Source organism: Apteryx rowi, unplaced genomic scaffold, assembly GCF_003343035.1.
Source record: "Apteryx rowi isolate R43461 unplaced genomic scaffold, aptRow1 scaffold_465, whole genome shotgun sequence".
In the NCBI taxonomy this organism is placed as follows: domain Eukaryota; kingdom Metazoa; phylum Chordata; class Aves; order Apterygiformes; family Apterygidae; genus Apteryx; species Apteryx rowi.
This window is the reverse complement of record NW_020450722.1, coordinates 611,506-635,992: the sequence shown is the minus strand read 5'-3', so window position 1 is coordinate 635,992 and position 24,487 is coordinate 611,506. Positions and strand designations below refer to the sequence as shown.

General features: G+C 34.2%; 1 protein-coding gene across 11 annotated transcripts in view; it reads left to right on the top strand.

Moving 5' to 3' along the window:
• Window positions 1-24,487, top strand: part of PHF14 (PHD finger protein 14) — a 172,125-nt gene that overhangs the window by 68,795 nt on the left and 78,843 nt on the right. For 9 of the 11 annotated variants that reach the window (XM_026077876.1, XM_026077871.1, XM_026077875.1 and 6 more), the window contains 2 exons: window positions 5,764-5,814; window positions 5,979-6,100. In XM_026077876.1, the coding sequence (XP_025933661.1) occupies window positions 5,764-5,814; window positions 5,979-6,100 (173 nt within the window). Of the gene's footprint in view, window positions 1-5,763; window positions 5,815-5,978; window positions 6,101-11,949; window positions 12,485-14,037; window positions 16,122-24,487 lie in introns of those variants that run through there. The other 2 variants (XM_026077874.1, XM_026077880.1) reach the window with 2 other exon arrangements.

Below are 24,487 nucleotides of genomic sequence, written 5' to 3'. Positions count from 1 at the left end.
TTTGTTTGTTGTTGTTTTGTTTTGGAGGGGGGAATTGAGAGCACCTGAATGGGAAAGGTTAGTGCCCAGTAAGGAAGAAGTTTTGTACAAGCTCAGTCTTCGGCCTCTGGTTGTGCAGTCAGAACGTGTAGTTTGGAACCTCTCATAGCATGTCCTCACTCTTGTTGGGCAACACAGGGAGAAGTTTGGGGTATTTTCGGGGACACAGTTTGAATGTGGGAGGAAAGGACTGGTGAAGAAATCGCTAGGCAGGGGGAGGTATAGGAACGGTATGGCACAGTGTTATGAAATCTGATTTGGTAAGTTCATTTGGCTGTTCTTTGACTTCTATTTTTTTTTAAGGGACCAACTACAAAATAGTATCTTTCTTGTATGGCGTAACTCATTGGTATGTCATACTACTTTGAAATAAGTTTGTTTCATTAGGTAGGTAAGGTTATACAGGATCAGTACTTACTTGGTCCTTAGCTGCAGGCATTTAACTTACATTCCAACAGAATTTTTAAGCTTCCTGTGTAGTAAATAGAATTTAGGTGCCTGCATGGCACTGATATTATGATTCCATTGATACTATGGGGTCTAAAACTTGCAAAATTGTGCAAGTATAAGACTGAGACATACAATCAGTCTTGCCAATAAGATGTCATTAAATGTCAGCATTTGAACTCATTTTTTACAGAAGCCAAGGCTAAATTTCTACATACAGAAATGTATATAACTGTGTATTATGAACCACCTTCCATTGTTTAGTACTTTTGATTCCTGTCCTAAACTGTTAGGCAGTTGACATGTAAGAGTTCCTGCAATCTAATCCAGGTCTATCTTTATTTAATTCCGGACTAAGTTGTCCATTCCAAATGGTAGATTTTTTAGAGCATGTCTACCTTTTGCAGTAAAAAAAAAACCAGCTGGAATACCATGGACAGAATAAAGTGGGTGTTTTTTTTGTTTTTGTTTCTTTTTTGTTTTGTTTTGCTTTTTTCTTGGGTGCTAATAACATAACATTTTGCTTTCCCAAAACTATCCTCCTCCATTTTGTGACATAGAGAAAACCTAAATTGCAGATATCCCTAGAGTATTGAATTGACAAGTGTTTGGATTACAAAAAAACCCACTGCATTTATATGCATATTGTACTGGATTAACGTCTGTTTCCAAATAAATTTGGAATATGAACAAGGTTCTTAGTTGTGGTATTTAACATCAGACTTAAATAACACTATTCCTTTAAATTTTTCTTTTATAAGAGATGTGACTTTTTCATAGACAATTTAAAATTTATATGCAGCCTAGGCATTTGACACTTAGAAGTTCTGATGTTCTCCTTGCTTTCTCCTGATTTCTCTCTCATGAGAGAAATGATTCAAAACATTTCAAAATGTAAAAACAGTATTTTTTGAGGCATATGTTTTCGGTGAAGATATAAGGTAACTTTTGTGAAAATATATGTAAAATTAAAAATGCTTAATTAATGGAAGACTTGTTAAAAATGACATGCCATTTACAGTTGTGAATCTGGTGCTATTTTCCATTGTAAATGCAGGCAAGAGTAAAATGATTATAAGCAGAAATTAGAATTGCAAATAAATTTAATGTGGAAGTTTGGAAAAACATTAATGTAAAATTCTAATATTTTTCAAAGAGCGTAGAATATCATGCAAATATCAGTGTCAAAGGTGTTGATTTTAATGTTTGTTTTCCAGTGATTTTCAAACAAATACAAGCCTTTTTGAAGGTTTAGAAATCTAATGGATGCATAACGCAAGTATAATTTCATGTGATATTCTTTGTCATATGCATCATATGTCTGCATATAGCAGACAGGTGAAAATCAACATTTTCTTGACAAAGATGACAATATTATTTATTAATCTTGATCTCTGCCAGTAACCATTTTGATGAAGTTTAAATATGCTTCATCACGTCTTAAAATGTAGTTATCAACCTGTAGTCTTTTCCACTTATGGTAAATATAGTTTCATTGTTATCTATATCTGTAAGTTATTCACCAATTTTAAGATGGCATTATTCTGTTTGTACAAGGCATTAACTTTTGTGTCTTACCTGCTAAAACATGGAGAGCGAGGACCCTAACACTGTATATTGGCGTGTACTTTTACACAACTTATTTTTAATATGCACACAGCTGCATTTCACTGGGCTATCAAAGTTTGTAAGTGTTGATAGGACTGATGCCAGAGGCAGCAGAATTCAGTCGTGTGCTCGCGAAAGAAGGGGTAGACATGCCCAGGACATACCTAATCCAGTTAACAACGATCTTGGAAAAGGACTGCTTTAACAATAGTTTTGGAGTGATCTACATTATGCTCAGTTTTCTCAGCTTTAATAGATAACTCGACTTTTAATTTTACAGCTTTTAAAAGAGAAAGAAAAATTGTGTCATGAAATGGAGCTGTGGAAGCAAGTACACATATAGTATTAAGGTTAAGATTAAGGTTATATGTAAGGTGTTCCTCTGAAAAATACTCTTTAGAGAATGCTTTACTGTAAAAGATGATTTCATGTTATAGCGTTTTCATGTTTTTCTTACTGAGTTATATCTTAAATACACAACACACAAATAGCTACAAGCTTATACTCAGAATAACAGGGTATGAAATATTCCAACTTGTATATCTTCATTTATCAATGAACAAATTGATCGTATTTTATACAGATATTCCAAGCTCCTGGTGTATTACAACTCTTTAGAATTTTTCTTGCGGGAAATCTGAAAGAGCCCTCAGTGGTATTTTAAGTATTCTAAGGAGAAACAAAATACGCTGGTATTTTCCATTCATTCAGCCTGGAAGTTCCTTGCTACTACAGAGTTAACATTTGCTTAAAAACAAAAAAAGCACCTCCCAAACTGTATGTCATTAACATGAGCAGATGAAGATTTGCATGTGTAGAGAGATATGTATCTGTTGAAGAAGTGGCAGTTTTATTTACAATATAACTGTATTTGAAATGTGTCTTTTGGTTCAGAACAGAGAATGATCTTGACATGAAACTAGGATATATCCCCTTCAAAGAGTACTCCAAGCAGGAGAAGCCAGGTATTACTAGCTTTGTCAGAGTTTGGCTTACAAGAGACACCCTTGTAATTCTCAACTATTTTAAGATTTTTTTCATTTGTTTTTTACATTTTCTCTGAGAAACTAGATGCTGTTTTCTCTGAATACTAGCTGCTTCAAAAAAAACCTCAAGAAATCATAAAGTAGGCAGCTAGGGAATGCATTTTCTTGTCACGTGACAAATGACTTCATAAAATSATTATTTTCCCCCCAGAAAAAAAGCATTTTGAGAAGTTCTTTCATTAGTATCATAGGCATTGCTGGTTAGCGGAGGAGCCTCTGATGTTTTTCATTTCCTTCCCTGTCCCTTCTCATTTTCTCTCCGTGCTAAACAAGGAAGATGTTGTCATTCAGCTCATGGCAGTTATTTAACATCTTCAGGCTACAGTACTGCCATTTCAGAGAGAAGAATGTAGTGACTGAACTTGGACTTGTTTCAGTTGCTTATAATAGGTTGTAAACCTTTGACATATGTTGTTACAGTCCATGGAAACCTCTTACTTTTTGTGATTACTTCTTTTCCTTAAGAGTGTTTGTATTGAACTAGATTTTTGGGCACCTGGCAGTACTGAAATAAGTTTCACTTTTCATATTAGCCATTCCATCCAATGAAAACAGATGGCATTAAGTTCACATTCTGTTTAAATAYGTTGCACTTTAAACTCTTTTCCTGTCTTCAGTGCTTTGCTTCATAATTTCATAAAAGATAATCTGCTTAACCTTTCTATACATACTTGCATATGTTGGTATATAGTTAATACTAGAGCTTTATGAGCATCTGCCAGCTAGCTGTTAGCATCCCTCCTTTTGTGTGCCTCAGTATGTGAAACTAAAGGTGACAGAAGGTTTACAGAATTTGATTTAATTGTTCTGGTTAATATTGAACAATTTGGTGCAGAAATGTTTCATTTACTTAAATATGAATTAGATTAAGAAAGGCCAAATTAATATTATATTACAGATCTAAAGCACTAATCTGTAGTATATTTGAGAAGTTAAATAATCTTATGGTACATAAATTTATAATACCTATTTATCAGTTTAGAAACAAAATAAGAGATGTTCATGGTGTATAAAATTTTGTGTAATCACAGACACAAATTATTTGTATTTATATGTACTTTAAGAACCTGAGCTAAAGGCCCCCCCTGTTCCCCTCCAAATCTAGAAATAGACTCTTACATTCATTCTTAGGACTGCTTTAAATCTTTTCCTCACATGTTGAACATCTGACGGTTCCCACTGACCCTGTTAGAATTTAAAAGTTTTGGAAATTAGGTAAGAAATGCTTACTGGGGATTCGGGAATTACCTTTACCATGCCCCTTTATTTTTTTTGAAAATTATTTTGTTTTCCATATGGTTTTGGAGTTTCAGGTCCCTCAAGAATTTTCATGGTCTGTGTACAGATGCAAGTGAGATGTAACGGCTGAGAACGTGATTTACTTGTACAGCTCAGTAAATCATCTTCTGTATTTCAGCATGTGGATATACTCAAGAATAGTAGGTCCTTGCTCCTCTTCAGGTAGATTTAGAAGTAGACATTTTCTTTCAGGATTTGGTTGAGGACTCAAGGAATTCTGTCACTGGAATTTACATCAGAATTTGTCTGTGGCATTTAATTATAGAGGTTAAAATCTAAGTTAGTATATATAAAATTTTTTTGTATGATTTAAAGAAAATTATTTTAAACTAACTTTTTTCCCCACCTCTGTCTCTTTCTTTTGGGGCTTTGACCTATGCATTAATTTAGCCATTRTTCTTATTCGCCATACATCTCCAAAGTGCAGTATCTGTAGAAATGTCTGAAAGATCTTTTGCATTTGATGAAAACGTAACATGTTCCAACTTCATTTGTTCTCCTTGCATGGCACTTCTTTTTCCTTAGTTTCTCTGGAAACAAAATGGTGCATTTTCCTGACGGATARGACACTGGCTACTTGTCATGGTTGTGTGATACCCATTACATTAAGCTTCAGTTTGAAAACTTTAATACTTGGCTACACCTCAAAAGCTATAATGTTCTTAAGAATTATTTTCTGATTCTGTTTTGATGAAGTATGGATGAGTTTGATAAATGTGGTGATCTTAAGCCTGTTCAGAATTGCATTGATATCTATAACAAAATACAGAATTCTTTACATAAATAAAGCACAAAGGAAATTAAAATTTCTGGAGGGAATGGAGATTCCTGACTCAGTGTTTTATAGCACACTGTTTGCAAATGAATATCAGTACTGGATTGTGATATGAGCTGGTAATCTGAGCATTTGGTTTACAGATAGAGCACTTTTAAGTGCTTTTGAGTGCTCAGGGAATTTACTGTCGCAAACTGTTCAAATAAATTTGCAGATTACACCCTTTATTTTTGGGGAGGTTGTACAAAGTCTTTAGGAGATTTGTATTTGTAAAGGCAGTCTTTTTGAGAAGAAGATTCCACATCCTCAGCTCAACAAAATAAATGAATTTATATTTAGTTTTTGGCTAGTGCTGTACAAAATTATATCTGGAATCTAAAGAGGCTGCTCTGACACCTGTTATTGTAGTTGACTTGCAGTGGTTCTGTAGTTTATGCTTTAAATGATTTCCTTAGATATGGTTTTTATTTCATTGTTATGAAGAATAGATAAATAGCAAAAACATTTTGTGTTACGTAACATTGAATTTTAAATATATTTTCTTTCTAGAGAACTAGAGGACGAAAACGAAGCTTTGTGCCTGAAGAAGAAAAACCTGAGGTTGGAATATAGTGTGATTTTTTTTTTTTTTTTTTTTTAACAACAGTTTCACAAAAAAAATTAAACTTCAGGTTGAAATGTTACTTTCAGTACTATAATTGAAAATATTTGCTTTCCTCCTCTCCTTTTCCCCCACTCCTTTCTTTTGCCTTCTGCTATGACAGGAACGGATTCCTCGAGAAAGAAGACAAAGGCAGTCTGTTCTACAAAAGAAGCCCAAGTCAGAGGATTTAAGGACTGAATGTGCTACGTGTAAAGGGACTGGAGACAATGAAAATCTAGTCAGGTAGGTTTGATGCTCTGACTTTATGAGGGATTAAATTTCCATCTTCATCACTTTCTCTTCATGATTATAACAAAATGTGCTTTTTAAAAAAACTAAACAAAACAAAACAAAAAAAACCTCAAACACTTATTTAGGGGAAACATTACTTCGGATGCATTGATTTGATTCACTTACTGACCTGCCACACACATTTACACTGTCGATTAAGTTGTAAATAAGCAAGGTAGTCTGTTTTTCTAACACAAGAGAATTAATTTTCTCTTGTCAGGGTGGATTGTCAATGCTTTATATCAGGTCAGAAAGATAAACGTACAGTTTAATGATATTAAAGCTACAGGACCATTCTAAAAGTAATTAAATTAGCATCATTAACAATGTTAGGAGCTGAAGAGTGGATTATGAGGAATTTATGTTTTTAAAAATGCGTTAATGCCCACCTTCATTAATGCAGATCATGAAAGTGTTCGATAATCATGTTTCTCACCTGAAACAGGGAGGTAAAAAAAAAATCCATGGAATGTTTTTTTGTTGTTGTTTTTTTTCAGTAGGTGCAGGAGTCTAATTCAAGCATAGAATAAGTGCTGTTGAATAGCTATTGCTAACCACAACATCTTTGCTGATTTTGACTTTGTAGCTGGCACTGTGGCCTCTTTGCAAAGCTGTAGAAATGGCTCAGAATTCTTGAAAGAGGAATAACGGAGCTTAGCAACCAGAAAGCAGACTATAGTTGAATCAACTGAATTTTCAGTAAAGCGATGTTATGGCTAATTTAGATAAAACTTAGTGTTGTAGTTAGGTCCTGTATGTTTCGACTATATTTTTATGGACAAGATCTCTTTAGATTAGGTACATCTGTTGTCTTTAACTGGAAGGGTTATTCCCAAATACATGTTTTCATTTATTTCAAGGAATCAGAGTTATGACAAAAGTAAGATACATGCAAGCTAAATGTAGTTTTAGAATCAAGATATATCCCAAATATGGATATCTTATACTCAGAATAGCTTATTTTAGTATCTTAACTACAGCATATCATTTACCTTAGAAGTTGATATCATTTCAAGGATCCTGTGCCAGATTGTAGTTTTCTTTCCAAATTTGAAGCTGAATGCCTCATCAGTAACTGGGAGACTGTCTTATACATAGACAAGCTACTACTGCTCAGTCTCTTAGCTCCTGCTCAGTACCAGACTCGCATGGAAGCAGCATGTTACAGTGATTGTTGATACATCATCTCTGATGAGAAGTGATGGCAATGGTTTTCAACTGCACACAGCAACAGAAAAGACCGTCATCAGCCTTAACTGCATGTAGCCCAGGGTTCACCTAGGGATTGTATTTGGAAAATGTACCAGAGGGGAGGGACCCTCAATTTACGTTTGATTTAGTAAATATTGACATCGTTTACGAATTTTGACTTTATGGTTTTGCAAGTTAGACATAATACTAAAAAGTAGTAAAACCATGACAGTGGTCAGAACAGTCAGCAGAAAATAAATAGATGCAGGAAGGCTGGAACAACAACATATATAGTGCTTTACTGTGAGAAAAGCAGTGATTTAGGTGGGTTTTTTTCTTCAGGATCCTTTCTCTAAGTGTTGAATGTCAGATTTAAGGACATAAAGGAGAACATGAGGAAATACTGTGAAGAGCTGCATGTTTAAGTTGAAAATTAAAAATATAATAGAAATGTGTTGTTTACAACCTGAGAAGATTTTAAAAATATTTTCTTAAAACTTCTGCTGTATTCTCCAGATTAGTTTTTATAAAAGATTATGAATTTATAATTTTCCTCAAATAATTATACCTTTAATCAAATGCAATTTTTATCCAAGTTAGATGATCACTGCTTCTCAGGTGTTATGGAGACTATTTTTGATTGATATTAAATGATACTAAAATATTTAGTAAATTTAAAAATGTTGTTCCTAAAACTGTAATTCTTTTGATGACAGTGGATTCAGGCAACATGACATGCTAGCTACCATATAAGCCCACTGCTGCGTAGCCAGAGCTGTAGAGGTAATGTGATCCACAGAGATTTGCTATGTCAGAGAAAGTTTTCAGAATTCCTTTTTCTCTTACTTCATAAAGAGAAAGCAGCCTGGACTGCTTCTTTCTCCTGCCTGTACCATCATGCAGGATTCTTTTGCAGAAATAGAAATAGAGTGTTATTTTAAATTCTAGTTGGTGGGATGCCTTGTAAATAAAAAATATTTGAGAGGGAAACAGAAAAATAGCTTTTAAATATCCATTCTGTTTGGCATGTCTGTTAATTAAGGCAAAAACGTTCTAAAAAAATCAGTGRTAATCTTTTTCATCATCTTTTCGCTTCACTCAACAAAATGTTTTCTAATTGCTAGATTTTATTTTCATCCTTTCCTTCTTACCTGCCCATAAGAAAAGGGAGATTTGGGGGGATTTTGTAGAAGAGATTTTTCTGAATGTGAAAGTTGGTCGCTTAAGGTAAATGAAAATATGCAACTGCGGAAACTGCAGAATTAGGGAACAGTCTTGATGGGCCTTCCAGCTTTCTTGCCATGTGCTACCTCATACAGGGCAGGTGACATGACTTTTGAATGAACAATACCTGTTTTTCAGAAATTTAGGTTTTCCTAAAATTTAAGTTTATCCTTCACTTTGGGATTATTAACTGAGTAAGAACTAGAGGAAGTTAAGCTATTTCTTGTATTTCTCTTAAGTTATTTTTCTTATTTCAAAAAGTGCAACCCTGCCCCTCCCCTCCATACAAATCCTTTCCTTTGCTTGTGAAGTAATTCAAACTTGTAGGCTTTTACTTACATACCTTTTGCACTTTTTGCAAACCCCTTAAGTCCAACACTTAATTATAAACAGGTTTCTGTTTTATAAAAAGGGAACTGAGCTACAAGAAGACTCTCACTAGCTCCTAATTCACCAGTGCAGTCTTTCATCAGCCACAGTTGAATGAGATCTTTTGTAAATTACTAAACAAGTTTCTTGATCTAAACTTGGTACTTAGTAATGAATCTGAAATAAAAAATACTAAATTGTTCAACTAATTACTACTGTTTGACTAATGGAGATTCAATTTCTTGGACTCCATTTTAGATCTTTATGTGCAGCACTGGATGGCTGAAGGGTTATTCGTTATGTGCCCACTGTCTTTACTTACACTATTGTTTTATGGGGATTAAAACTTTAAGTAATAGCCTGTGAAATGATTTAAGATTCCTCCTAAAAAGGCGAGTTACATTTTTATAAATTGTAATAGTTCGTTAATTGGCTAAAGTTTTTCATAATGAGTATAGTTTTGTACCAAAAAATGATTAACCGTAGAGTATGTTTATTCAGTAGCTTTCCTTAAAATCATATTGACATGCGCTCTACTTTAATAGGTGTGCTAATAGTAGCCATATATGTATTATAGACATGCTAAGACTTGTTTATCTCTGTGGTAGCATCATTATTGTATAGATAGACTGTTGCAGTGTAGTAGAATGCATTATAACTTAAGGTTTAATTTTTGTGTTTTTACTTTTGTCCAGGATCTTTTTTTTTTGGGGGGGGGGGATTGGGAACAAATTTCAGTTTGTAAAAATTTTTTTTATATACACCTATGCAATTTTTATTGAATTAAATATTTCTGTAATTTTTACCTTTTAGAAGATTAGTGGAACAGTCGGTGAAAAGTTAATTGAAAACATTCATTCAAATAAGTGAAAGTCTGATCTGTAACATTACGAAAGTCAGTAAAGAAGCTATAACCCTGATTAGAGAAAAGTAAGACTACTTTCAGATCTCTTTTTATTCAAATGAGCTGTAGTTGAGTTTTGAGAGTCATGGTATTAAAGTGTAGAGCATTTTTTGTATTTTCAAAAAAACCATTAATAGTTGGCACAGATAGTTTTGATATAAGGCATGGAGACGCAGCACTTCTTCAAGGAGGTCATAGTTCAGTGAAAGAAGTTGCAATGTGCACTTGATACTAAAGGATTGAGAAACCAGAGGCTACCTGTAATAATATACTTCTCAATCTTAAAAAGTAACCAAATATTGGAAATGTTTGAATGAAATGCAGGGCAGATATTTTTAAATGTGGGAGTTTCTGAATCTTGTTTTTTAAGGATAAAAGCTCCTTTTAACAAACTCAGAATAATTTTGAAGGATATATTTGTTTTTACAAATATATAGAACTACTGTGTTCTAAAAAACAAAGCACTATGTAATGATAGTTTTGTTTTGTTTATTTTGTGTTGTGAATCTTTTAAAGTTGTGTACAGTCCAGACATTTATTAGTTTTCCTGAAGGCTTTATTGCAGTCTTATATGAATTACTTAGAATCATAGATCCTTTAGAGGAATTGCTCAATTCATAAGTATCTCCTTACCTTTTTTATGAGGTTGTAACTCAGTAATTCACATCTTTAAAAAGTTCTTATCATACTCCATAATAGCTCCCTTGGGAATTTAAACATAATTAATAGAAACATGGATAAAGGGAAGTGCTTAAAAAGTGGCTTAATAGGTAATAGGCAAAACTTGCCTTCCATTTTGCAGAGTACCCCAGAGTAAATGACTGACTGATCTGTTGCAGTATTCACGCAAAGTAGTAATACACACAAAGTTCTCCTGTCCAGCATGGTATTTCTGTCTATTCTATTTTGCTTAAAGAACAAAGTTAAGATGAATTGTGTATTTTATTTGAACACATCAAACAGTTTTTTAAAGAAAAATCCACACAATCTAGTTTAAAATCTTCCAAAGGAAGACTTTTAAATTACTTTTAAGCTAGTGGCCTCTTTTTAAAAATAGTTTGGTACTCGACTGTGACTATTAAAAAAAAAAAAAAATACAACTTCTGTTGTTGGTTTTAAAGATGTTCATGGATAATATTTAGTGAATTAGATAAGATTGATGTCCAGTATTAGATTTGAGAAAAGGGAAATAAAATTACAATATTGTTTACGCATGTGGCAAAGTCATAGAGTTCCACTGGGCAGGTTAAAGACATCCCTGAAGAAGCATTAGATTTTATCATCCCACAATTTAGAGCCGGCATATAACATACACTCTTTTACAGTTTTGTGTGTTGAGTTTTTTTGTTTTCCATTTAAGTTAGAATTTTTTTCTTTCTTTTGAATTGCAGCAACTAGTGCAAAATTACTACTTTATCAGTGCAGAGCGAGTAAAATAACTTAGGTCATGTTTTTGAAATAATATAGAATAGGATTTTTTGAAAGCATAGAATTGAATGCTGGTTATAAAGTATTCACAGAGTGTAAAGCTGAGAAATTATTAAGCATGTATATAGTATTTGTTTTTCATGCAGATGCTTACTAAGAAATTAGCAAATTTGAAAGTATTTATTTACCCCAATATACTAAGTCTTAACACTTCAAGCAAGTGTAATCTTCTTTCTGTGCTGTTACAGTATCAAGGCAGGCCTGAAAGGGGAAGGTGAGGAGTAGGAAGAGGGGAAAAAAGAAAACATTTTTATAATATGTAAGTTGTAATATTTATTAAAGGAAATAACCCTTCTGTAAAATTGACTATAAAGTTTGTTGCAACTCTGATTCATAAAATCACTTTATAACTGAAAACATTAAAAATGTAGGCAATATATGCAATAGTGGTGCTGCAAATGTACTCATCATATTTAGGATAATTTATAGTGTATAAAGAATTGACTCCTTAGCTGCATCGAGTCATCTCCTGTAGTTCTGTTTTTGACAGGAAGCATATTCTAGACCGGCTGGTATGAATTCTCTGAAAATTTTCACTTTGGAACTATTATCTGCTGTATTTTCTAAGTTGAATTCATCTTGCTTAGGTTCATCTTTGCATTTTTCTTTCACATTTCCTGTGCAGAAGAATTTCCATGCATGTCTGCATTCACGTTAAGGATTTGGTCTTCATCTATTAGTCAACTGCCAGTTTTGAAGTTCTACCTGAGCTGAAGTTTATTCCGGAACAGCCACATTAATAATTAATTATTTTAAATACACTGCAACAAATTTAACAATCTGTCATAGTAATTGAAAGCTTATGATTTTCAGTAGTTCCAGAAAAACTATCATTAAGAATGCTAATGCAGAGATTAATTACAAGGAAAATATTGGTTAATTTAAACATGAGCTTGTTGCAAATTATGTCCTACAGGTGATTACAAATGCAGTATTTTATTGGAACGAAGTAGTTGAATGAAAGAAAGCTTAATAATCAGTAGCATAGTTTATTTCTACTATATAATTTACAGGGCTTAATTCTTCATATTAATTTTTTTTCTAGTTGTTTAAGTTACCTGTTTTCCTATCATTTACCTCATTTTATTGCCTTCTGAAGAGTCTTTATTTTTGTTCTAGATGGCAAGAGAAAGTATATATAATGACAAATATACTTCTTTTCTTCACAGAGGACTTTATTCAAACGGAATTACCTATGCTGCATTTCAGATTACTGTAAAATACCACAGATTTTTGTACAGTTTTTGGTATTGCATTAAGTTAATGTTTTAGGGCAGACATTCAAAAAGAGCCAGTAGGCATCATGATGCTCTCCCCTGAAGTACCTAAAAATCAGGCAAAACTAAGTAATGAGACTCAGTCTGGTCATTTGAGGGTTCTCTAGAAGCAGAAAGCTAGACACATTTGCACTTGGGGCACCCAGCTACCAGAGCTACACGTGCCTGAAGCGTTTGAAGTTGTACTGTAAAACATTCAGGACAGACTCTCAAGTATTAACTTTTATTAAGTGGGCACCAGTCTCTTATCAGTGGTACCTACATGGTTTGTTGAATGCCAATGTCTCATATTTTCCTGAAACCAAAGACCAAAATCTGAATGGAAGCCTGGATTTTTTGTTTTTTTCCCCATTGTTTAACTGGTTAACTCTTATGGAAATCTTAGCTTCTTAAAGAATATGAGGTCAGGCCTTCAGATACTGATTTTGTTTTCCCCGTCTGCTATGGTTCTTGGTAATGTGTGATCTTGATAGACAGATTTGTTTCCATTCAATTCTGCATTATTATAATTAGAAAGTCAAGTTGAAAAAGATGCCTAGGGCTATCCCATGTTACTTCTGTGTAAAGCTTACTATTAATCCTTCAGTTTGAAAAAGAGATCAAAAATGGTATTGGAAAGTGATTCTGCCTACCTGTGATTTCGGATTAAGTACAGATGCAGCAAAAGATGACTTTTATTTTTCAGGGAAAATGTATAATTTCTGTGAATTTCTATTTTTATGGTATTTACCTTTGTTAACATTAATACTGGTTAGAACATTGTGAAAAAATAAAGCTTTTAAACATCAAGCATCAGTAAAAAAAAAAAAAAAAAAAAAGCATGGTTGTTTTATTTTCACCATTATGAAAGTTCTAAAACCCTGTTGGGGTATTACTGTGATATTAGACAAGGTTTTTTTAGTGTTCCTGTTACCAAGTGACTTGTTCAGGGGTGGTTTGCAGTGGTATTTTTTTGCCTTCATAAAATCAAAGGTTAATTTTCCACAGCGGCTTGTTTATTCTTTCAGTTATTTCCCAGACTGTTTACTAATCTGTCAGTCAAACCTTCTTCAAGCCTCCCAGGCTGCAAATGCAAAGTTCAGTGTTAGATCTTGTTAAGGTTGTAGAGCAATGACTCCCAAGTTGTTTACTGGCCTTTAATGCATAGAACCTTAATGAACAGTAGAAGTTTATGAACTCTTCAGGTACAAGTTTGGTTTCGGTGTTTGATTGTCAGCAGTTCTTACTGTTGATATTTAAAGTCTATTGATCCAAAAAGTTTGGGAGCCAGTGCCATAGACTTTGCAATAAGTATATTTTTCAGGTAGCTGCTTGTGAACAGAAGTTCAGACAATTCTTTCTGAGATTACTTTCTTTTTACCAATAAAAATAGTATTTTACCTTTTTTTGATCAGTCTTTCTTTTTTTTAATAGCTTTCCTTTTTTTCCTCCTTTAGTTACAGCGGCTTGTTAAAGTCTGTGCTGCGATCATGGATTTGTGTGTTACAGCTTGATGATGTATTTGGCAGTTGTCATCTGTTCCCAAAACTGCATGTATTTCAGGATTTATATATTATTTTGCTGGCTGCCTTAGAGAATACATGCATCGTGGGCCTGTTCACCTTTTTTTTGCTTCTAGAACTCCCAATATCCAGGAAAATTTATAAAATAAAAAAAATATAATACTAAGGCTCTTCTGATTATCTTTATTGTAAGTAATGGGCAAGTTCTTCAGAAAAAATGGTTATTGAGTGAGATGCTGCTTCAGAAGATTAGGGTTAAATTTAATGAAACAAAATGCAGAGAGTGGAATTGCAATATCTGTGACAGCAGAGGAGGCAGATAACATATCAAACTGTTTCCTGGCCTGGTTACCTGTAATAGGTTATGGCTGCAAAAAGTTTAAATACCTTTATTTTGATAAGGGTCAGGAGCTTCTTATTTTTGTGGACATTCTTAAGAATTTTTCTTACAGCATCAAATTTGTATCAAATAATCCAATTTACTTGGCATTTGAATGAATCAGATATTCCATCATTTTAGCCAAATGGCTTCAGTCTTTTCTGTGCAGCGAGGTTATCACATCAGAGCATTTTATAGTACAGGATGCTCAGAAAACAAATGTCAAGTTCTTTTGCACCATTAAGCTGAGCCATTGTTCCAGAAGCCATGAAACTGAAAGTTATACTTCTGAAATTTATAACCACAGATTGTTCATGTTCCAATATTAAAATAATGCCTTAGAAGACCACCACAGGAAACAATAACCATTTAAATGCTATGCTGCAATAGCAGTTATGCTATGTCACAGTTATTGTCAAGTAAGCATCTACAGAGTTTTCTAAATAAAATGGGTGTCTGCAGAACTGTAGTATAACTTATTAAGTAAGAAATCCCAATAGCAAAATGGCAATTTCTAACTGTTATACAATTATTTTTCTTCTTCTTTCTTCTGCTATCCAGCAAATTTACTATGTCATTGATCTGTATTTAGTTAATCAGTATGAATTTTTTTGCTAGTAGGAGGCCTGAGTTAATTGTGCAAAATTTCATATACTGTTGAAAACAATTCTTACCTTGGTGTAATCTGAGAGTATGTGTGAGCTTCTTTGGTAATGCAAAACATGAAAAATGGTAAAAGATACAGGGAACTTTAAGATTCTGAGTTCCTTTCCTCACCATTGTCCATAGTATTATTCACATGGTTAAAATGGCATATGGCACCAATTTATGTTAACAAATGAATTGCATGTAATTGGGGCTTAATTTGAATTTAAATCAAGAGTTCTCTATGTTAACTGCAGAATCCTGCCTTGTTTTTTATTGTGCTTTAGCTTACAGTGATGTATTGAAGGGAACAGTGATTATCCTCATCATATGCGTATGGTGTTATAACCTGACATATCATACTTGTATATGTGATATTATTGTTCTTAGTTTAATCGGTCTATAGTGTAAGATATTTCAGAGTGCTATTTAGTGAAGAACATACTTTTAAAAACATAAATAAGCAATCAGATAAAAAACTTCTATCGCAATGGCTGTTTAGTGTCATAATGCACTCAGTAAAGATGGCTCTTCCTGCAGCATATGTTACAGGAAAAATTCAGTTTTTTATCAAACTTTGTTTTGAGAGAGCGGAAATAATTTCCCCATAGTATCTGCTAGTTAGCTAATTTGAAAAATATGAAGTTTAATATTAATCTTTGTTTTTTGGGAAGGAAATAAGAGATGTAGATTTCATTTGTTCCTGTATTTCAGCATAATTTTGGTGTGCATTACAGTTTTTATTTGGTCTACTGTAAGTGGTCCTACTTGTGTTCTGTATTGTTGTTGCCATTGAAATTACAGATTGAATAATCTAGACTAGATAAAGTATTTTTTTTGCTCTAAGCAAATCTTAGTAACTAAAGTAGAATTATAGGTTTTCCGTTTCCTTGTCTTATTATTTATTCTGTTATTTTCTTTTACATGATTTTTGTGATTGAGTTTTAAAATACTTGTCTTCTGTACTGTGCCCAAGTCTAGATTCAGATTTTGCTTTGCCTTAAAGTTAATAAAACTGATTTCTCCCTTAGAACAATTGAAAATATTATTAGTGTACATATATTACTTATTGCTTTGTCTAATCCCTTTACATTGTCATCTCAAAACTAAATTTTTGTATCAGATTTGCTTCGGGCCATTTGTGATGTCAAAGATAAGATTCCTTAGTGAGATAAGAATTGAGTATCACAGAATATTTTAGGTAGCAGTTCTTACCTTTATAGCAACCTCATTCTTCTTGCTCAGATTTTTTTTCTAAACTTTTACCCTTGAGTGGATTTTTTTTGCACTTTGCTTTAAAGTATCTTTCTTTATCTTGATGTTTGAACAAATTTTCTTTGGATATTGTTGTCTCATGAAGATGAGAAAAATAAAATTTAAGAAATTTGCCATGCTGTCTTGAAGAAGGTTACAACAAAATTTTTAAGCCTATCTCTGACTTCATCTTGAGGAAGGTCTAGTAACTTCACAAGGTACTGAGAAGGAAGGGCATGGAAAGGATATGGAAGAAAAAAATGTGTATGTTTTCTTAAAGAATATCTAAGAGCTGTTAGTATAGACTTATATGGAGCTGTTCTTTTTCATGTCACTGGATATAAAAATACAAAGGTCAAGGATAAATTAATTTGCAATTCTTTGATCAGCTGGTTGAACTTTTACTGACGTAATTTCACAGTTAATTTCTGAAAGCAAGCAACATCTACCTGAGAGGAAACTGTACCTCCTCTGTTGCTGCTGAGGCCCCCTAAAATGCCCAAATGCTTCCAATTTTTGTTCAGCACCCACAAATTAATTTTAATGAATCCTGAAGCTGGCAAAAGTTGACATTTCTATTATCCCATTAAAATGTACACTATATCCTGGGGGTCTTTTGGTGACTTGCCCTTGTACTGTGTTGTTTCTTTTTTTTTTTCCTTCCTTTTTTCCCCCTCCAGAATTGTCAGTTAAACTAAGTATAATTATGCTATTGCATTGCATATGTACTTGAGGATCAGAAACAGTAGATTCCTGTAATTCTGGCTTTGAGATCTGATGTCATGCCATATTAGGGAAATAGTCAGTAATGTAGCAAGTTGACTTTGGAGTGGGGTGTAGTAACTGCCTTTTACCATTGCACATAAACACAGTAATTATTCTAAATCATAGCATCAATTTCAGTCAGATAACCACTAAAATCACTGCACTGTGGTTTCCTGAAAATGCCACAATCCTTCAACTGCCAAATTAAGCCCAGGAAGAACAACCGTCAGGAGTGCCTGCACAGTTATATAGAGGGATGAGCTCTGAACCAAGTGAAAAGACGTTCTGGAAGAATGGTAACCTTTCCCATGGTGTGCACSTTTTCCATTACATTTCTGACACAAAATGCTGTGAAATGATTTAATGGTGACATTTTGTTTTGCTGACTTTCCCTTTCTCATTAAAAAGAAACAAAAGTTAGGTTAGGAAAGTAGAAGAAGGGTGGCCAAGCATTTGAATTCTATTACAGAAATCTTTGTTCTGTTTTTAAAGATAAAAATAAAGATATACTAGAGCTCCATTGTTTCTGATACTGGATTTTACTGGTTATGGGAGAAGGGAAGTGTGCATACCTCCCGCAGCAGCATTGAACACCTTGCTCTGTATGGTTAAGTTATGTCGCTTTGCAGTAATTGCACACAATATGGTAATTTAGTAAAGTATCCTTTCTAATTAGCAGTCACAGAGACATTACACATCAGCTATATGACATAGCACACACAATACTCTTATTTCTGCTTGTCATTTCTGATGTATGTTATTAGAAATGATTGTAGAAGGGAGCAAAATATGAGTAGCATAGTACACTGAAAGGTCAGCACTTGTCACTTGGAAAACAATAAATTTTTATGGAGTGAGGAAACAAAAAGCTACTACCCATTAATATCGTGTAGGAGCTTGTCTGCATCTAAAGTAATGCATTTAAGAGTGGCTGGACAGAAAAATTACTTGTCTAAAGTGTGGTGCATGCATCCTTTGGCAGCTTTCAATTTCCTGTTTTAGAGCTGATGAAGAGCCTTTCCATTTCTAGCACAGTACAGTTTTATCCTTGAAAAGCACTAATAGTGTTTTTTTGTTTTGGGGTGGTTGTTTTTTCTTCAAAAGATGTATGAATTTGTCTTAGCACCTCAGTTCTTTTTATTCCTCTCCCTTCCAATTCTAACTGGTTGGATGATGATTGCTGTCATTGAAAGTCATTAAGTTTCCCTGAGGGGGCATCTAAATGAGAGTAAAACATTTTTGTTTGGAGTCACTGGAAATTATTTTAGGGTTTCAGTTGTCCAGTAACTTACTTGAGAGAATATATATACATTGGAACATGTTTGTTTTCTTGTTATTTGCTAGTTGATTAAGTGGACATGTTGACTTGGACAAAAGTCAATATATCTTAGGTTATTTGTGGACAGAGGACCTCAGTTTTGTTCATTTAAAACCAAAATCACATACGTGATTTAAATCTTTGTAGTCAAAAGTGAATAGAGAAAGCTGCCCCTACTTTTCCTGAAAGCTAATGTGTACAATAAAATTTTAAGGGTAGGAGGTATGTTATGAGAACTGTGTGGCATTGGATAGCACTTTTAGGACTTTATGAAACTTTCAGCCTCCCACATATGCTAAAACAGACTTTTGATGAGGTGTTTGTATCTTTGAGAAGAAATTAAAATGGTAGTGAGAGCTGAATATAGTACTGATATTTTAAGAGTTGAGGTATAATGCAGTTTTAGCTTGACTAGATAGAAGTAAATACATGTATAATTAAGTGATAGCAGTGGAGTGATAGCTAACTTAGTAAATGTTTTAAAAGAATGTTCTAATAAAGGCTAAGATAATTGTAAAAATCCTAATGGCAGTAACCTAAATGATACAATTTGTTGACTTTTATTTCATCATAATATGTAAACAATAATTCCACAGCAGTCTTACAAAAAGCTATTAAAAATGAGATAGGTGTGGTGAAATTGTTTTGGCAGCCTTTAGCTGCTTGCTAACAATTTAATGTAGCAATAAAAGCTGACAATAGTAGCACCCAAATTGCACAGCAGAAACTTCATTATAATTTGGTAGGAAAATGTTGTATGAATAGAAGTGTACACTTTAGTGTATACTGTAGCCAAGGTTTATCCTCGTGTTTAAAAATCCCATAAATTTGAAGAGACTTAGAGAAAAATTGTGCCTGGTCCTGATGTTGCTACCTAGGGAAATAGAGGAGAGGTGTTAAATCTTCTACTCTATCAGTATGTCTGCATTAAGCCTCTCTAGGCCTCCGAATGAAAGTCTCTTTGGGTCTTCTAATATAGACTGCATATTTAGTATTCCATCTCTGGTCAGCAATCTAAGTGAGTAAAGAGAAAAAGAGGAGAAGTGAGACTCTTGTCTGCATTTTTCCATCTAATGCAGAGCATGCTGATTAGCACAAACAAATGAGAGCACAGACTTGTGGTTTATGTCTAGTGAAAGGTAATTAAAAAAAAAAGTTTTATCTTCTTTAAACTCTGTCTTCAAATTGTGAAGTCCATTAAAATTGTGAATTTGACTCTCATTTTATTTGTAAGGCCATTTTTGAGGTAATAAAGCCTATATGGATTTCTGAATTGGCTAACTTTTGATGTATACAGAAACTCAGCCTACAACATTTCAACAATGAAGAGAAATAGCTGAATTTTGAAGATGGTCAAAAAGAATAAAAAACAATTCAGTAACAAAATGAGAAATTGTGGCAAGGATAAGCTTATAAAGCTGTTTGCTTCTGTATTGAAGACCATTTGATAATAAATGACAGGAAAAGAAAGCAACTTGTAGATTTTTCTGGCTTGATGAGAACTAAGCAATTTGTAACTGCCAAACATATGAGTCTGTGCAGAGATGTTAAGAAAAGCATTTAATAAGAAATGCTACTCATGTCAGTACTTAAAATGACCTTTTTTAAAGCAAATATAATATGCTGTTAAGATTTTAGGTTTGTATAAATAAAATTGATAGWGCTAATTTTAGTAGTTCAGTTGGGTGATATGAATGAATCCAGTAATATTTAGTTGACATTTTTCTACCTTTTGGAGAGATTATACAAGTACTAGGTATAGAAAGTGGGAAGGCAGTAGTTTAGTCTCTTAAGATACAAACTAGATGCAAAGAAAAAAATAGTATTACTTTGTAACCAGTCTTAGCGCACGCGTGTGTGTGTGTGTATAATTGTTTACATTTTCATAGAAACAGCCTGTCCTCTGCTGGTACCTACTAAAGCTTCTTTTAATAACACTGACTGTGAAAAAGAGATAAGAGAACCAGCAGGCTTTTAAAACTCCAGTGGCAATTTTAGTTCTTCACATTAAAGAACAATAAGTAAACTGCAGGACTTCAGTTTTCTTCATTTTAATTCTGAAAGGCTTATCTAAACCATTTAACCTTTTTTTTAAAAGCAGAATCACAGCTGAGACAGGAAGGGACCTCTGGAGATTGCCTAGTCCAACCCCCTTCCCCAATCAAAGCTGGTTCAATGACAGCAGGTTACTCAGGGCTGTGTCTAGTCGGGTTTTGAGTATCTCCAAGAACGGAGACTTCACAGCCTTTCCAGGCCTCCTGCTCTAGTGTTTAACCTCCCTCACAGTAAAGAAGTTTCTTTTTTTATGTTTGAACAGAATTTCCTGTGTTTCAGTTTGTGCCCATTGCCTCTTGTCCTTTTACTGGCCACCTCTGAGAAGAGTCTGGCTCAGTCTTCTTTATTCCCCCATCAGCTTATGCGCACAGATAAGATCTCCCTTAGCTTTCTCTTCTCCAGCCTAAACAGTCCCAGCTCTCTCAGCATCTCCTTGTGTAACAGATACTCCAAGCCCTTAATCATCTTTGTGGCCCTTTGCTGGACTCACTCCAGTATGTCCATGTCTCTCTTGCACTGGGAAGCCCAGAACTGGTTACAATACTCCAGCTGTTGAGAAAAGCATATTTCCATATTACCATTATAAAAAAAAAAAAAGTCTTCTGCTGTGTATGCTGTGTATGACAGGTAGAACTTGGTTTGTTGTAAAAGAAACATCTTCCTATCATGATTGTACTGAATCATTAGGACACTTTTTAAGGATGAGAAAGTATTTCAGTTATTTTTCTTACTAAATCCCTGTCTTAGTAAGACCATGGGGTTGTAGTTTAAAAGGTTGCAGCTTCATTAAGTAATGTACCAGAGAACTATCAGTGCTAATTCTTCTAGTTTTCCATYGAAAGTTGTGTATCACTTAGTGAAGGGCTCCACTGTTCCCCATCATTCATCTCTGTGTGGGTTAAGATTTTGTCTTAGCTCTGAAGTGCTAGGAGGGAAAGGTCCAATGGCATTGTACTATGGGAATAATGCCCCTCTCCTGAGGGGCAGAGAACATGGGGGCAGGAAGATGTGTTTTGCTTTCCTGTCAGTCGTATCCCCTCTGTCTGGTGGATTATGACCACAAAGTGGGGTAGTGGGTGCAGTTCTTACAGATGCTGAGGGTTAATATCCCCTCCTCATTCCAGACAAAAGTGAGAATAGGTGAACTGGTTTTCTGTGGTGTGCCAGAAGAATGCATTAACATCCTTTTTTTTCTGATATACATCATGGTTCCTTAGAAAACAGATCTTAAAAGTTTGTGCGAGTTAGCCACTAATTTCTCAGCCAAACCAAAACTACTGTGGTCTCTTTTTCATCTTTATGTAGTTGCCTGTATCTATGTATAGTCTGTTGATAAGTGTATCTGTGTGCATGCATGTGTATATGCACATATATGTGCTGGTCAACATAGGTAATGCAGACAGTATTAGGAATATCCTGTGTCCCTGTTTACTGCCATTCCATCCATATTCTTCTCTGCAGAAAATGACAATTAAAGAAAGATTCATCAGTCTGCGTTGACCCATTGGACTGCTAGTTATATGTAGCAGTGTACGTTTGCATATTAAAGGAAAGGAAATATGGATTAAGTTTGCAGTAGTATAGTTTTTTTTTTTTACCTGCTGTATCTACTTTGCAGGTCCTACTTACTGTAAATAAAACATTTTATTTTTAAAAGAACTGAATCCATTATTTTAACACCTCAATTAATAGCTTATGCACTTAGTTGTATTTAAATATCTTATTGTTTTATTCTAACTATGAGAATAATATCTTAATATTCAGTTCTATACTAGTCTCACTGTTCCATGAGATGCTTTGGAAAAAATCCCATACTCCCTTGATTTTTGCGTTTGTATTAAGCCATGTGTATGAAGTGATAAATAACTTTTTAAATAATGAAAACTGTGAAAATAATGAAATTATGAGTTTAAGCAGCACAGCATTTTCAGTATAAATAAAACCATGTTAAGATTTGAAGTATGTTTTCTCTGTCTAGTTATACATGGAAATATTTATGTGAAGCTGGTGGGTTTTGTAGGTTAATCGTTTTATATAAAAGTGAAAAGGTAGAAAACATTGTCAGTTGATAAATTTTGGTTGTCAATAATGTGCTTAATGGACAGGAACATGTTAGTTAACATACTGCTTGAAGAAAAGGAAGTGCAGTGCTTCTACTAAATATTATGGCTGTTGCCTTTTTCAGTAGTTTGAAAGTATATTGTGTTCTCTGCCAGCCCCAGAAACGTGAATGTTTAGAATGTTATTTTTCATAATATTATTACTTATTAAGTAACTTAGCATTTAGTTGCTACAAGATAAGCAAAGACAAGACATGAATGGAGAACAAAGCTCAAATATGGTGCCAGTGACTGTGGTAATTTGAAGTCTGTTTGACTCAAATGCAGAGGGCTACACTAGATGAGAAGAATAAAATGGGGCAGTGAACTTGGCAAGTATGTAACTCTCCCTCTTCTGGGTTACTTACCTTTTGCAATGCTCAGAGGGAGTGCAAGCAGAATATGCATAACTCAAGAATACACAGCAATTATTTGTTAGCACATAGTAGATGATGAGGACTAACATGCTGCCGGGCTAAACTTTAATACGAGTATCACACCCAGTGTGGATGCCTGATGAATCTTTGTCGTCAGTAAGGTGGAGATGTTTCAGCCTCTGTTGTTACTTGGCACAGACTGATCTTGATCTTGCTGATTTGCCATCTCCAGATTCTCTGTTCTTTTCTCAGGCTTTTCATGTTTGTATTTTTCTCTTGGGTCACTTCCTTATACCATTTCATTTCAACAGACACAAAGAATTTTTGACTTACCTAGCATGATTTTGGCTTTTGTGCTTTTACATCTTAACTGTTTTCCTGGTAAAGTTAAGTAGATGTGCAGTATGAAATGGAGCTGTGGGTCACAGACAGTTGAAGCCTCAAGCTGTGATCGTCTGGGGAAAAAGACAGCCAAATATGGAGATGACAGTAGGATTAAGACTGGTGGGCTGGAGGAGGAATTGAGTTTGGATGGTAAATTCAGAGAAATGGGATTGAGACACAGTGGTAAGATGACATGGAGAGAAATGAAAATGAAAAAAACGTATTTTTCACGTTCCAGGATTTGACAGAAAAGTTGGGCAGCTTAGACAAAGACACTGGGACAAGAAAAATGTGTGGATGGTAGTCTGAAGTGGGGAGACGCTGAGAGTGTAAAGAGCTGGGGAGAGGGGATCAAGGACAGGAAGCCTGTGTGGAAGAGAGGTTTGCTAGTGACCAGGGCTATGGTAAAGTAGGGTCAGTGAAGCTGAGAGTGGGAGTGAGTAGCTGAAGAATGGTATCTTAGCAAATTTTCATCTACTTTATTGGTATAGGTGGCAGAGGATCTTTAAGATGATTATGAAAGTTCTTTGATATTGATACTTTATTTTGAAAACACTGAAAATATTTGGACAGAGGATTGATTAGGGCTTGTATGTAAGGACTTTGTCATCCCCAAGYCTCCTTAGGTGTTTTTTTCTTCTCCCATTAGTTTCCTTATGGAAGAGTTTGAGCATCAGCATGCGCAGCATTATAGGAGTTAAACTGTACTATAAAACAGCTTCTGCTTGAAATTGCTTTCAAGCTAAGAGAGGCACAGAAGACAAGCTACAGTGGATGAACTCTCAGATGTTTGTGTATGTTCATATACATCATTCTATGATACACAAAAATCTCTAGTACAAGTACACCAAATAGATAAGGACTGATACTGCTGACAAATTAGTGAAGAGTCAGTACTCAACCATATTTAGCATAACTTACATAGTTGTAGTTACAATTTATTCAGTTTGTATACCTATAAATACTCTGTATTCTAAATATGGCAAAATGTTGGGTGTGTGACTTAATAAATCAAATATATATTGATTAGTTATCCCCCATAAGTAAGGACTTTTGGCTGAATTTCTATGGCTTAAGTTTTTCTATAATTTCTTTTATGTTACGTGGT